Source organism: Cnephaeus nilssonii (assembly GCF_951640355.1).
Source record: "Cnephaeus nilssonii genome assembly, chromosome: 12".
Classification (NCBI taxonomy): domain Eukaryota; kingdom Metazoa; phylum Chordata; class Mammalia; order Chiroptera; family Vespertilionidae; genus Cnephaeus; species Cnephaeus nilssonii.
Genome location: NC_137083.1, coordinates 29,125,127 through 29,141,120, shown reverse-complemented (window position 1 = coordinate 29,141,120; position 15,994 = coordinate 29,125,127). Strand labels below are relative to the sequence as shown.

General features: G+C 40.0%; 2 protein-coding genes across 8 annotated transcripts in view; one reads left to right on the top strand and one right to left on the bottom strand.

The window, feature by feature from the left end:
- Positions 1 to 3,372, top strand: part of CFAP69 (cilia and flagella associated protein 69) — a 55,488-nt gene extending 52,116 nt beyond the window's left edge. For all 4 annotated transcript variants that reach the window (XM_079786311.1, XM_079786310.1, XM_079786312.1 and 1 more), the window contains 3 exons: positions 494 to 580; positions 1,861 to 1,965; positions 2,512 to 3,372. In XM_079786311.1, the coding sequence (XP_079642437.1) occupies positions 494 to 580; positions 1,861 to 1,965; positions 2,512 to 2,679 (360 nt within the window). In that variant the 3' untranslated portion in view covers positions 2,680 to 3,372. The remainder of the gene's footprint in view (positions 1 to 493; positions 581 to 1,860; positions 1,966 to 2,511) is intronic.
- Positions 3,373 to 6,908: 3,536 nt separating this feature from the next.
- FAM237B (family with sequence similarity 237 member B) lies at positions 6,909 to 10,735 on the bottom strand. 4 transcript variants are annotated; one of them, XM_079786372.1, is made up of 4 exons: positions 10,435 to 10,735; positions 10,174 to 10,290; positions 8,600 to 8,993; positions 6,909 to 7,943 (listed from the first exon to the last, which is right to left on the bottom strand). In XM_079786372.1, the coding sequence occupies exons 3-4, from the start codon at positions 8,988 to 8,990 to the stop codon at positions 7,909 to 7,911; spliced, it is 426 nt and encodes a 141-aa protein (XP_079642498.1). In that variant the 5' UTR covers positions 8,991 to 8,993; positions 10,174 to 10,290; positions 10,435 to 10,735; the 3' UTR covers positions 6,909 to 7,908. The 4 variants fall into 4 exon arrangements, with proteins under 4 accessions (XP_079642498.1, XP_079642495.1, XP_079642496.1 ...); XM_079786369.1 differs by having other exon boundaries at positions 10,210 to 10,290; positions 10,435 to 10,555; XM_079786370.1 differs by having other exon boundaries at positions 10,210 to 10,286; positions 10,435 to 10,537.
- Positions 10,736 to 15,994: the final 5,259 nt, after the last annotated feature.

The window sequence follows — 15,994 nt, the reverse complement described above, 5'->3', positions numbered from 1 at the left end:
GGTGGTTTTTATTTAAAGAGTAGTTTATTGATTTTTAGAGAGAGAGGAAGGGAGAAGAGAGAAACATCTATCTGAAGTGTACCATCAATCAGATGCCTCCTGTCTGATCCCTTCTGGATCCAGCCTGCAACCCGAGCACGTGCCCTGACTGGGAACCTAAGCAGCAACCTCGCAGGACGATGCCCAACCAACTAAGCCACACTGGCCAGGGCAATTGTTATTATTTTTATATTTTGTATGTTTATAACAAGACTTATACTACATTTTGGAGAAAGCAGTTCAAACCCTAGACACAATGAAAGAAGGATTTTTTTTTTCATTTTAAGACTTTTATTTTTAAGTTGTTGACTTTATGATTACTCTAATCCTTTTGCTAGTTAAACTTTAAAATTTACCTTGGCAAAAACTAGGTGTTCCTTCAAAAGAAGGGATTTCAATCCCTTTGGTATTCTTTCATAGAAACTGGAACTCTTAACTATCTTTCTCATTTCAGATACAAGCCACACACAAGCAAAGAGAACTGGCTAATAAATCATGGGTAAACTTCTTGGCTAGAACATCAAATGCTAAAACTTTAAAGGTAGGATTTTTTAAATGTTATGATATCCACAACAAATAGCTAACTCTGACACCGTTTCCAGGAGTAAATATTCATTCGCCTTTTTCTGTTCATCTTCTTGTAGAATACTAACACTAGTAGATCCTCATATGCAATTTAGGATGATCACTGAAACTGAATTTTCACAATTACAGAGATGCCACTCCAAGTTTTATTGGACTTAGCAGTGGAAGCAAGGGTGGTGTTTCCGGCTTACGTAAAAGAGATGATGGTTAGCCAGGAATGAGCTTCTGCCTTCCCTGCTGAGCCTTCTTATTCATTGATCTGTTCGGCAAGAAGCGGAGTGAAGGACAGAAAAATCATTGTCCATATTATTCTCTCCCCCAAGGATGTTTCCCCTCCGTGACCACCAAAAGAAACATAATATTAAAGGTTAAATGAGAAATTGAGATAAACACCCATTTGGAGGCTGCTTCAACTATAAGCTAAAAATTAAAACATTTATAATGCTAATTACTCACTTGAAATATACAAGAAGCACCATGAATTTCCAAAATCTTATTAACTTTATTCATATTTCCATTAACACTTTGAAAAGACTATAAATCTTTTTATAATGTTATAAATCTTCCTCTAGCTATGCAATTGTTACATGTTATGTTAATCCACGAAAATAGTGGAAACCTATTAAGGTAGCAAGAGCAAAGCTAAGAACACACTTATTCAATGTACCATGTCTCCCCCTTTTCACTGAAAGTTCTTCCCAACTTTACTTATAAAATATACTGGTAATGAAAATCAGCCTCTTCCGAACAGACCATTGGTTACCTTGAATTTCACCTGTTCTAGTGCCTCAAATATTGAGCTTGAATGTAACCACAACAAATTATATAACTAATATTATTCTAAATGCTTGAAACATTTAAGTACTAAATTAGTATTTAATTTATGCAAAATACTTTGAAAACACACATCACCTGATATAAATTCAGTAATTTATTCAATTATGCATTAAAAATTGAGCCTGATTTCTCTAGGACCTGCTTTACTTCTTGGTATATGACCTGTATTTCTGGAAATCTCAGTAATGTTTTTAGGTTACCGGTATATTCTGCAATGTACAAATGATACAACTTGCTAATAACTATCTTCGTAGCCTAAATGATTAGCAGATTCCAGTGCTAACTAATAAAACAGAAGCAGCCAGACATAATTAAATATAATCTGTATACTTCATTGTAAATATCATAGTTAATGCTTTAATAGTAAGGTTCTTTTCTTTCTAATTTAAAAATCTTCAGAAAGCAAAAAAACTTCAGGAAAAAGCTATTGCATCCACTAGATACGGTGAACGACCACCAAATGCAATATTTCACCAGACAGATATTAAAGGCCTTAACACAACGGTAAGATTTTTTTTCTCCGTTACTTTTCTTAGTAGATATCTAATTTAGTTCCCACAGTGTTATTTCCATGAGATTTGTTTCATATTTTTTCTTTTTGCTGTTCAACTTTCATATGGTGAAGGCATGTTTGTCTTTAAGGTACCTCCACCCTCACCCAGGGCTGGTTCAGACTAGACCCAGCCCTCCAGGATTCCCACGGAACTGCTGCAAGCACTGGTCAGATGATAGCTCTCCATCTCTTTGTCGGAAAATGTGCAGTGCCTCCTTTGCCTGGCAAATAGATTCATGCCATAACCCAGTGTTCCTGATGTCCTCTTCTAGACATAAGTTGGCCCTGATTGCAAAGCTAATAAGCAGTAGAAGTAGAATTCATGCCCATTTGCCTGGCTCTGAAGCCCTTATCTCTCCAATAGGTCATGCTGCCTCCCAGTTACTTATATGTATATTTTGTGTTGTTTCCAAAATAAGCTAAAGGATGAATGAGTTTTTCTCCTACTGAAATATTTTCTAAATGGACTCTTAGCTATTTACCTTTTGCTTTTTTAGGTGCTCTCTGGACGGGTAGTAGCAGTGGAGAGCACTCCTGCCCGATTGGTGGGAGGACCTCTGGCTGATACGGATATTGCTCTTAGAAAACTTCCTGTTCGAGGAGGAGCCTTACAGAGGGTGAAAGCAGTAAAACCTGCGGATGATCCAAAGAATGTTCCTACATAAAATGCTCTATAGACTTTTTGAGATAAATTCTGCATGTAATTTTTAGTTAAATATGTCTTTATATACAAATATAAAACAAATATTTTAGAAGAAATATTTTAGTAAAATATTATAAAAAAACAGGCACATAGAATTTATTTTTATTGAAAATATCAACACATAGCATCAGAAGGGTGGTCAACAATTTTTTTGGAAAGATTACTAATTCTTTCAACTGAATTTGTGAAACATTATATCAGTTAAGACTCTTTTGGTTGCATATGAACTATTACACCTGATTTAAGCCCCCCAAAAAGAGGGGGGGGGGAGAAACATGGATAGACTCTGTAGCTATCAAAATTAGGAGTAATTAAGACTACTGGCATTGTTGGATCTAAGGACCGAAACTCTGGGGGTAGGATCTTCTCCTTCTCTAGCAGCTCCTGGATTATGTTCTCCCAGGTTCATGTCCAGTATAGAAAAGTGCATGCCTGTCTCTCAACAGTCCTGCAACTGCCTCTGCATCTTGGGGCCCCTGACTGGCTGCCTGTCCATTCCTGAGCCATTCACCATGACTTCGGCCAGATCTGAGTCTGCCTACTCCGAGAGCCAGAAGTCTGCCAGCCTCACCCAAAGCAAATGGATGGAGTGGAGTAGGAACTCAGGATATTACTATCATGAGTATATATAAATACCAGGCACAAAAACATTGGCAACAAATATGTTGGTCAAAGTAAAATAAGTTATCTCTGTTATAAAAAGCAAATGTTAGTCATGAGGTAACCAATAAAAATAAAGAAACAGATGGTTTTCTTTTCATATATAAACATGCAAAGCAAACTCTATGCTACTTCTCTTCTTTAGTGGGGAAAGGGGAAGGGGAGGGGGAAAGTGTTTTCTTTCCTTTGTGGTGGAGGTATCTTGCCCAAGAATAGGAGGTAGATGCCTTAATGCTGAATGTAGAGTAGTATGTGTGTCTGTGTGCCATTATGAGGTTTCCATAGCCTATCTCCATTCTCATCAAACCCCATTCCACCCAGAAAACCACAAAGTTGAGTTTATGACCAGGGCTGGGAGATAAAATAACCCGTTTTCTTAGACAGGAAGACATACTGGAATTTGTCTAGATTCTAGGCCCATAGGGTACACTCAGCTCTTCATGGGGGCGGGGGCCCTCATTTGTAGTGTTTGCCAATTTGCACTCCACTATGACCAATTCCAAGCTACCAGCATGATGCTACTAAATTCAGAGTTGGGAAGACATGCATAGAATCTACGTTCATTGTCAGATAAGAAATAATCACCCATTAGGCTCCAACACCCCACTAGGCCCATAACAGTGATAGGATGAGGCATAAATGCTATTACATGAATAAAGCATGTGTAGAACTAGAATCAGTATCTCTTGGTTGCATATCATTTTTGTCTGTAATATGACTTGATAGCCAGATTGATTAGGACTGACTATAATTCAAATAATCAGGGACATCTGCCATGTACACTGAGTGGCCAGATTATTATGATCTCTGAACGCATAATAATCTGGCCACTCAGTGTGTGTGTGTGTGTGTGTGTGTGTGTGTGTGTGTGTGTGTGTGTGTATTGGAGGCCCGGTGCATGAATTCATGCATGGGTGGGGTCCTGCCAGCCTGGCCAGGGGGAGGGGACATGGGCGGTTGGCCGGCCTGCCTGCTGGTCTAACTCCTGGTCGAGGGGACAATTTGCATATTAGCCTTTTATTATATGGGATATACACTGAGTGGCCAGATTATTATGTGTTCAGAGATTATAATAATCTGGCCACTCAGTGTATATCTTACCTATCAAGAAGAGGAGAGGTAAAATAGGGCAGGTGATTACCTAGTATCCATTTAGCAGGTGAATAAATGTAGGTGGGTGGGGCATAGGAATGTTGCTTAATCCTGACACTTGGACTTAATCCTGACACTTGGACTTAATCCTGACACATAGACTGCACCCAAGTTTGCCTATTACAATTCCAGCCACCCTCAGTGAGTGAGTGAATCAGTCTGTCTGTCTCACAAAGTCACTGACTCTGTAAGTCTATCTCTCTTCACATCCTGTGCTCCCACACCACTCCCAAGTCCTAGGCATGTACTGCCTCGCCTAGGCAGCCTAACTAAAAGGTGGGCAGTGTATTTCCTTCCATGAGTCAGTTGAGACAAGGATTCAAGTGCTCAAACTGAAACCTTAGCAAACTAAGTGGGGGAGAAAAGTCAAAAGAATAAAAAGGATGAGCACCAATGAAAGTGGCTTCAGTTTAGTGAGCACCAATGAAAGTGGCTTCAACACCCTTCAATAATGAGATTTTTACTTGGACTTAATCCTGACACTTGGACTTAATCCTGACACTTGGACTTAATCCTGACACATAGACTGACACATATGAGGGAGCTCATTCCATGGTTAAACTCTGTTAGCCAGTGACTGCCTATATTGGGTGAAAACCAGTGAATAATTAGGCAAATAACTTTTGTTCATCTGGTACATTTTATATCACAGGACAAAACTAAAGAACCTAAGTCTTTTCAGGTAAATTATCCAGTTTCTTTAATCATTCTTATTTAATCCTTCCAGACTTTATGTATCTGGCCAGCCCCTTCCGAAGTGCTACAATTTGTTATTCCTCTGTACTGTGACTGGGCTTCTAGTACGTAAGTAAGCAAATAAATAAAATTATGTTGTCTTGCTGTATAGCATTGAATTTTTGGCTTCAAACATTTGCCCATGGGTTATAAAAGAGAATTGTTTTCTAAGAAAAACCATGACCTTGTGCCTCTACCTTCAGAATATGAATTAGGCATCTTCTTGGATATCTGTCTGGTCATTTTTATAAGAGAACGTAAGCCCTCCCCTCCAACCAGTTGATTTTCTTAGCTTAAGGATCCACCTTTCTTAAGAAAAAATATTTTTAATATAGGAATTTATTAGACTTATGACTTCATATTCTTTGCAACCAGTTATTATATAAAACTCAGTTATATGAAATAATATTTGTAAAAGATACCTGAGAGCTATGCAGTCCATTCATTCTTTAATATTAGTGGTTCTTAACCTTGGGTTTATGGGCATACACACATATGTACACTGAAATTATACACAAAATGATGAGTGTGTGTGTATACAACATCAGGTAAAGGGTCTATGGCTTTATCAGATTTTCAGAGTGGTCCATGACTCAAAGAATGTCAGTTCCCCTCACTTACTTCAAAGTTTATTCTTTGATCAAGTCAAACCGTCAGAGAGCTGCATACTTGTTCAGTATTATTTTTGCTGCTTTTAACGTTGCTTATATTTATTGCACTTGGGTGTGCCGGCATCAGCCTGCATTAAGGGGAATCTGTCATTGTCACGATAAAGCAGTGCTGTACACTGGCAGCCATTATGAAACCCTATGGGACAGATTTCTATTGGCTCAGTGTCCTAGGAAAAGCTGGGCTTCTCACAAACATATTGCTTGGTTTTTCTTATCAGCATTGTGAATCTTGAAACAGCTCTTGATCCCTCTTCACTTAGAAAAGTAGAAAACTCAGGCCACATTTACAGCTACCCTTTATCAAAGGTATAGGGTTTTTATGTTGTGGTTTGTGTGTGTGTATGTGTGTGTGTGTGTGTTTTGTGCATACACTCATTCTTTTTGTTTTTCTATTTTTTTATTAAGGTATTGTATGTGTACATATCTTAACATTGGCCCCACCCCCACCCCACTCCCATACATGCCCTAACCCCCCAATGTTTTGTGCCCATTGGTTATGCTTATATGCATGCATACAAGTCCTTCAGTTGATCTCTAATCTCCCCCACCTCTCCCTAACCTTCCCGCTGTAATTTGACCTTCTGTTTGATGCTTTACTGTCTCTATCTTTTTGTTCATCAGTTTATAATGTTCTCTGTTATCCACAAATGAGTGAGATCATGTGGTATTTTTCTTTCATTGACTGGCTTATTTCACTTAGCATAATGTTCTCCAATTCCATCCAGGTTGCTGCAAATGGTAAGAATTCCTTCTTTTTTATGGCAGCATAGTATTCCATTGTGTAGATGTACCATAGTTTTCTGATCCAGTCATCTGCTGACGGGCACCTAGGCTGTTTCCAAATCTTAGATATGGTGAATTGTGCTGCTATGAACATAGGGGTGCATATATCCTTTCTGATTGGTGTTTCTAGTTTCTTAGGATATATCCCTAGGAGTGGGATTACTGGGTCAAATGGGAGTTCCATTTTCAGTTTTTTGAGGAAACTCCATACTGTTCTCCACAGTGGCTACACCAGTCTGCATTCCCACCAGCAGTGCAGGAGGGTTCCTTTTTCTCCACATCCTCGCCAACACTTGTCGTTTGTTGATTTGTTGATGATAGCCATTCTGACAGGTGTGAGATGGTTCCACATTGTCATTTTGAAAAGGTATAGGTTTTTATGACATACATTTTAATGTGTTGATCTAAACTAAAACTGCATATTATTAGTTTCCTGTCTTCATTACCCATCATTCCAATTTCCTCATCTATTTCATGTTGCCCTACTATTTGGTATATTTCTTTAAAGCTTCAGATAATTTTTGGAATAAGATGTGAGATATAAATAGGAAATATAAAAAATGACTGAGCTAACACCTAAAGACCCAAATCCCATCAATCTGCACTTTACTAAAATAAAGTTTCTTACTGCCTTTCTGTTTGTTATTCCTTTGTATTTTATTTTTTTAAAATCTTTATTGTTTTGTTATTCCTTTTTAAAAATGAAGATAACAAAAACAAGAAAATACAACATATGTTAATACATAAGATGGCTCGGTGATGAAATGCACATATCAAAGCCACACAGAACACTACATCAAAATTAAATATTTTTAGGACAATACTGGCATTAGTTTGGCACAATTTTAAAATCAAAGTTATGTATAAGATACCTTATAAAATTGATTACAATTTTATTCCATTAAGTGTTTTATAAAAAAATGTTACATTTGCATTTTAAGTGGAATTTTTAAAAGATGCTTTATAAAGATGCCTTGTAAGTAAGAAACAAATCACCTGAAAAGATGGAAATGACCATCAATGGCCACAAAGCAATTACACACATCAACAAAAATACAACCATCAATATTAAATAATTAGGAATAACAATTTTGATAAATACTGCAGGAAATACTTGACCTCATTAATACTGACAGAGTTAAACTTTCAGGTTGGTGTCCTCTTGCTGGAGATGTTTTCCATGTTCTCTCTCAAATGTAAAATTTACGTTTGGTAAAATCCAGTCCTACAAGGTTACAGAGGAGAAACTGTGAATAGTTATTCTAATATGACTCTTAAGATTCCATACTTTTAAACAATTCTATTAAAAAAAATTAATTTACAATGTCCAATGTCTAACAATTTCAACAAATGAAATATGATTAATTACAGTGTTAAATGACTTTCTTATGAACTATATATATGGGGGTAAATCCTATATAATAAGAGAGGAATATGCTAATTATCCGTTAAGCCCTGAGGCTTAACGACTGGATCAAGGATCTGCAGGAGCAGGAGGGTGGGGCAGCGAACTACAAGTGGGAGGCAGAGAGCTACAGGAGGGGGCAGGGCAGCAAGCTATGGGGGGAGGGGCGCGGAGAGCTACAGGAGGGTGGCAGCAACCTACTGGTGCACGGATTCGTGTACAGGGCTACTAGTAAGATAATAATTCTAATGATCTATCAAAGTGTATTCCAAGGTCATATAAAATCAAGTATTTATATGTCAGAGCTCCTGAGGTTTCTACATAATATAAAATCAGTAAAAAATGGAAATCGAAGCTGATCATATGAGGAATAAATATGACAAGTTGGTTGGATAAACTTGAAAAATCAAAATGATTAAGTACTGAATTTTTAAGAAAACTAAACTGTCATTCTATTAAATACACATTTACATTACCTCCTGTTATCTTCTGTGGAAAATTATACTTAGGAGGCATCACCTGTCTTCTGCCCATTCCATGAGATCTTGAAAGCAAGCAGTCTACATACATGTTCCAGAAATCCTGAGCTATGCTTAAGAAGACATTGTAATATCTAGGCCGCTGGAATTTTTGCAAGAACAACATGAAATTCCACAAAGCATCCACATTGTACTCTATCTTGAGTTCCCTGAAAGCTATCAAAGTCAAAGAGCAAGCATTCCAGCACTGGAGATCAATGTCTTCCGTGATCCCGGGGCTGGCGCTGGCAAGCACTCCCTTTTGAAATTCAAAGTCGGCATTAATCAAATTGATCAGCACCATGCACCCCAGTGGTAGGCAGAACCATCTTCTTGTGGCAAAGTCCATATTCTGTACAGAAAAGAGAGAGAGAGTGAGAGAGAAGATATAATGCTAACTTTAAAAGAAAATTATCAAATTAATGATCTCTTTAAATCTAAAAAAAAATTCTAAATAATACATATTCGGTTTTGATCCAGCTAAATTTGCCTACTATGTACTTGTTGGCTTTCTTCTAAGTTGAGGACTCACAGACCATCCTTGGAAAGGATATTACAATTACAACTTGTTTACCAACATTCTAATAAACAGTCTTCAGGAGCCACTGAAATCCAATACATGTTTATGAAGATGCCATAGATACATTTTATTATTAGAGCTGGAAGAAACCTTAAAAAGCATTTTACAGATTGGAAACATTCTCAGGGATACGGCTCTGTAAGGGCTCAGGTCTCCTGTCTCCCTAGCCAAGACTTTGACCACACACATTTCAACTAAGTGGATCTAAATGCAGCCTGTTATATGTGTAACCATGAGGGAAAAGTTTACCCAAATGGTGTAGGACACTCAAGCACTGTTTTAAGTTTCAAAGTTACTGATATTGAAATGTTCTTTCCTTTTTACTCATTGAAAAATATTTGTTATGCATGGAGGGTCCGGTGGGTCCCTGGTTTCTCCCAGGTTGTTCAGGAGCTGGATGGCGATTAACATCCATCCATGCAGCACCAAGACAATAAAGGCGATACAAGCCAATATGGCATGGAGCAAGGCCAACGATACTCAGCAAAATCTTGGCATTTCTTAATGGCTCTTTGCACAAGTTTCCCTGCCAACGGGTAGCTCGGTAAATCAGCCTAGAACACCTCGGTGGAAGTCAAGGACTGAAACTGGCTTTGAAGTGCCACAGAGCTACCATCTCAGGCTGGCATTGGAAACGCCCCTGACACAAGCTTGACAGCCAGGGTGGAGGAGCGCAGCTGTGCAGACAGATCTAGAAGGCTCACCTCCTTCCCCTGTATGCCCCCCCTCCACCCCACCCCCCACCCCCCCAAAAAAAAGGATGAAGAGACAAAGCAAATGAAACGAATTCAGGTTCTTAAGGGCGTTTCACAACGTCGGAATTTGTACAGATGAGTGACAGTGGCCACTTTATGAAGATCTAAAAGGGAGGGGCTGGGTATCAGGAGAGAACCTTTCCCCGGCACTCTCAGGCAACGCTCCCTGACCACGCCCTCCTCCCGGGTGGGGTCACCTGGACGCCGCAGGGCTCCCCGCAGGAAGGGGGTACCTCTCGTCCGCGTCCCAGCGCGCGTCTGGCGCGGTGTCCTGCGTGCGCTGCACTCTCCAGGGGAACGCGTGCTGCTCCTGCCTCCGAGGGACAACAGGTCTCAACTCTCCCGGGAGGAACCCCAGCCCTGCAAGCCCTCACCCCCTGTCCAGCTGGACGCACCCCTGGGGCAGGCGAAAGGCGGGAAGCCGGTCTGCTAGCGCTCGCCCGGCGCCCCGAGCTCACCAGCTGAACTGTCCGCCGCACCACGCGCCGGGCTGGGAGGCTCTGGGTCTCCAAAAGCGGTGCCGTGGTGCGCTGCTGCCGCGGGGCTCCGGACTCAGCCCACAGCCAGGGACGAGCTCCTTTTCTAGGGACAGAGTGAGGGGGCGTCCCGGAGGCCCCGCCCGCCCCTTGCCCACCTTCCCAGCCCCGAGATCCCGGGGGCCAGCGCCTGCGCCGGCGCCTCCGTTCCTCCTCTCCTCTGTCCGAGTTTCCGCAAATCACAGCGGCTCGGGTCTTCCTCCTTCTCCGATATAACTTTATTTTTCCTTTCCCTCCTGGAAAAGAACCCCATGGCAGTAGTCTACATACCCAAGCTGTCTCCTCCCTCTACCCTGCAGCCTCCACGCCCTGTTCTAGCCAGAGAAAACGTTCCCAAAAGTTGTTGAGTTGTAGGAGTTCTTTATGTATTTTACTTTACTGCTTGGGTATTAGCTCCTTATCAAAGCTAGCACTTAGAAATACCTTCTCCCATTTGGTTGGCTGTAGTTTTTCGTTCATGGTGTATTTAAGGTTGTTTTAATTTAAAAAAAAAAATGCTTGGCTTGGGAAACATTTGCTTAGGATAGGTTTTGTTTTGGATATAATAATAAATTAGATGGATTAATTAACTTGACCAACTGTTAAATCTAAACTTCTACATGAGTTTATCATAACTATTTTTAAAGGTATGGTGTGTATTTGAGTCTCACCCCTGCACCTTCTTTTTGCCACAATAAGATACCTTCTCACTCACACCTGTTACAATGGCTATTATCAATAAGACAAGAAATAAGTGTTGGAGAGGATGTGGAGTAAAGGGAACCATCATACACTGCTGGTGGGAATGTAAATTAGTGCAGCCACTATGGAAAACAGTATGGAGGTTCCTCAAAAAATTAACAATAGGCTCTGCTGATGTGGCTCAGTGGTTGAGCGTGGACCCATGAACCAGGAGGTCACTGTTCAATTTCCAGGACACATGCCAGGGTTGCAGCTCTATCCCCAATGGGGGTTATGCAGGAGGCAGCTGATTGATGATTCCCTTTCATCATTGATGGTTTTTTTTTTTTAATCTCTTCCTCTCCCTTCTTCTCTCTGAAATCAATATAAACATATTTTAAACAATATAGTTACCACCTGACCCAGCCATCCCTCTTCTGGGCAATTACCCCTAAAAAATTGAAAATGCTTATGTTACAGGCCAAACGACAAGACCTCAGTTCTTGTCTTCTTGAAGGAAAGATTTGAATCAAGAAACGAAGTGTAGCAAAGTAAGAATTTATTGGTGGCAGCAAAAATATACTCAGGACAGTGAAACAAGGAAGGGCTTAGCACAGAAGAAGTAACAGGAGAGCCTAGGCTGGGCTGCTTTGGCTCACTGAGAAGTCAGAGAAAGGGGGCCTTGGAGACAGGTTCTGGGGGTGAACCTGGGATGAGCTGCTGCTGCCCATTGCTCCCCTGGTTGGAAGCCTCCTGGGGTTCCTTAGAGGGAAGAAGGGGGAAGGGATGGCCTGTGCGTGCTCCCCTGGGACCTTCATCCTGAGCATATTTATGTCTCTCTTGCAGGTGGAAATCTCAGGGGAGCTCTCAGGGGAGGGTCTCCATAGAATATTCATCAGATTTCCAGGGGTGCTCTTTCAGGGTCCTGGTATCCACTGATTGGTCAGGGCCAGGGCAGGGGGTCATGAGTTAATGCAGCTGGTCCTGAGGTCAGCCATGGAGTCACTGGTCTGGTTTTGCGGCTTTTCTGGGCCTGGAGCTGAAATACAACTGAGGCCTAGATGTTATCTTTAGGGAGGAAAAGGTCAGGGGGGTCTAAACCACATGAGTAGCCATATGAAAAGTCATGGGGTCCAAGCCGCATGACCAGCAATTTTCCATGGGAGGAAAGGTTACCCTGGGGCCAGGGGGAGGGGAGTCTAGTTTTCCCAGTTTTCCCCATTGCTAGGCATCCAGGGCTTTCTGCCCTGGTGAGTTTCTGTATCTGGCCCATCTTCTTTGCTCTGCTCATGTCTATCTTACTACCTATAACACTTATTTGTAAAGATATATGTACCCCTGTATTCATTGCAGCACTATTCACAATAGCCAAGACATGGAAACAACCTAAGTGTCCCTCGATGGATGTGGTACATACATACAATAGAAACTACTCAGCCTTAAAAAATGGTGAAATATTGCTATTTGCAACAACATGGATGGATCTTGAGGATTTCATGCTAAGTTAAATAAGTCTGATGAAAAATGATAGCCATATGATTTCACTCATATGTGGAATATAAATCAGAAAGCAACAAACACAACAAACTCATAGATAAGACAAGTATGATGGTTATCAGAGGGGAAGTGACTAGACTTTGGATGGTGAGCACACTGCAATATACAGACGATGTATTACAGACTTGTATACCTAAAACTTATATAATGGTACTAACCAATGTTACCGCAATAAAGATAATTTTAAAAGAAAATGTGATTGATACATGCAATGGAATGCTTTTTAAAAAATCATCTTCACCAGAAGCAATATAGTCATCCCTATCCTATCATGATCATCCTGTTCCCAGTATGTTCCCATTGTCCCTAGACTTCATCTCTGAGTTATATCAGAGAGCATTCTCCCTTTCTCCCCGTCACTTTTGACCCTGACCCCATTTCAGAGTCCCTTCCACTTAATTTAGCCTTACTTCTGCAATTAGGTGTTCATTTTCACTACATTACTACGCACTTATTTGTATTTGTCATCTACTTATGTTGTCTTTTTCCCATGAGAACCTGTGATCTTCCCTATGAATTTATAAAAATACTATCTTTAGTTCATGGTTTTTTGTTTTTTTTAATGACTGACATACAATACAATGGGCACTCAAGATTTTTAGCTGATTTCTACTTCATATTCATGATAATTCTCTTCACTTAGGAAGTTTTATCAGCTTTCCGCAAGACACACCCAAGATTTCCTGGGTTAGTCAGGCAGTGGGCTATTCATTTGCCCCCAGGCTTCCTGCCTTCCAGTCACTTAGTTGCAGTTCTGTTCTACTTGTGTGTATCCCACTTCTCCGTTATACAGCATGCTTCTGCAGGAAATACTGCCCTCACCACACCACACGGAATTCACAAGAGTACTCCACACAGAGCAGGGACATGCTGACTGACTAATAATGCTGAATATCTACAAAAGAAAAAATGTTCAGTTCATTGACTTTCTGACTCATTATAATGAAAGACCTTAATTTAAAACATCTACGATTGCAATTGCCTCTAGTAAACCTTAATAAGAAGGTATTTATCAAAGTGTGATTCAATGACCTTGGGGGGGGGAAGAGCAGGAAACTAAGATGAAACAAATAAGTACCCCGCAGAGAAAACAAGCAGTCCTTGGCTGCTGACTAACCGAAGGGAAAGAAGGCATTATTTATTTATTTTTTCAGGAACACAGGAGACAGTGATAAACAAAATACTGTCTCTGCGATAGGAGAGAAAGAAAAGTTCAGGAGAGAAGCTGAAAAAAAGATCATTGATCTCTTACTCCTGCCCAAAAGGACCATGGGTATAAAATATTTTGTTGTCACTTTTTAGGAAAAGTAAGAAATAAAGGTTTGTCTTAGGTTTAGTTTACCGTTATCTTGAGTTTAGCTAAAACATAGAAAGTGCATAAACATCATTATTCTAGGATCTTCATTATACTGTTTGCATTTTTAGTGGTTTTTTTATTTATTGTTGACAGTATTGCAGACATCCCCCATTTTACCTCCCTTTGCCCCCCTCCACCCAGTTCCCACCCCACCCCAGGCCTTCCCCACAGTCTTGTCAGTGTCCATAAGTTATGCATATATGTTCTTTGATTAATCGCTTCCCAGGTCCCCTCCAACCACCTTATTCTGTTCCACACATCCACGTCTCTGGACCTGTTTGTTCATACAGTTTATTTTGTTCATTAGATTCCACATATGAGTGAGATCATGTGATATTTGTCTTTTTCTAACTGTTATTTCACTTAGCATAATCATCTCCAGGTCCATCCATGTTGTCTCAAAAGGTAAGCACTCCTTGTTTTTGACAGCTGCAGAGTATTCCATTGTGTAAATGTACCATGGCTTTTTTTTATCTACTTAATACCAGTGGGCACGTGGGCTGTTTCCAGATATTAGTTATTTTAAATAATGCTGCTATGAACATAGTGGTGTATATATCCTTTCTGATTGGTGTTTTGAGATTCTTAGGATATATTCCCAGAAGTGGGGTTGCTGGGTCAAATGGCAGTTCCATTTAAAAATTTTAAAAAATAATTTAAATTTTTTTTTATTTTTTTTTGTTAATCCTCTCCCAAGTATATATTTTTCCATTGGTTTTTAGAGAGGGGGGAAAGAGAGGGAGGGAAGGGAAGAGAGAGAGAAACATTGATGTGAGAGAGACACATCAGCGGGGGATTAAATCTACAACCCGGGTGCCTGCTGTTGACCTGGAACTGAACCCGGTGACCCTTTGGCACACAGGCTGACACTCTAATCACTAAGCCACAAAGGCCAGGGCCCATTTTAAACGTTTTGAGGAAACTCCATACTGTTTACCACAATGACTGCACCAATCTGCATTGGACTAGGGTGCCCTTTTCTCCATATCGTAGTCAGCATTTGTTTGCTGATTTATTGATAGTAGCCATTCTGGCAGGTGTCAGGTAGTATCACATTATTGTTTTAATTTGCATCTCTCTGATGATCAGTGATGTTGAGCATTTTTTCATATCTATTGGCCATCTGTACAACCTCTTTAGAGAAGTGTCTATTCAGGTCCTTTGCCCATTTCTAAATTGGATTGTTTGTCTTCCTGGTGTTGAGTTGTATGAGTTCTTTGTATATTTTGGAAATTAACCCCTTATCAGATGTATCATTGGCAAATATGTTCTCCCATACAGTGGGTTTCCTTTTCATTTTGTTGGTGGTTTCTTTTGCTATGCCGAAGCTTTTTAGTTTGATGTATTCCCACTTGTTTATTTTTTCCTTTGTTTCTCTTTCCCTAGAAGATGTATCAGTGAAGATAGTGCTACATAGGATATCTGAAATTTTACTGTCTATGTTTTCTTCTGAGATTTTATGGTTTTGTGACTTACATTTAAATCTTTTATTCATTTTGAGTTTATTCTTGTGTATGGTGTAAGTTGGTGGTCATTTCCTTTTTTTTTTTTTTTTGTATGTACCTGTCCAATTTGCCCAACACCATTTGTTGAAGAGACTATCTTTACTCCATTCTATGCTCTTGCCTCCTTTGTCAAATGTTAATTGACCATAAAGGTGTGGGTCAATTTCTGAGGTCTCGGTTCTATTCCATTGTTCTACATGCCTGTTCTTATTCCAGTACCAGGATGTTTTTCTTACAATGGCTTTGTAGTATAGTTTCAACGGTATTTTGATCCCTCAAACTTCGTTCTTCTTTCTCAAGATTGCTGAGGCTATTCAGGGTCTATTTTATTTCCATATAAATTTCTGGAATATTTGTTCTAGATCTGTGAACTATGCCACTGATATTTTAATAGGGTTTGCAT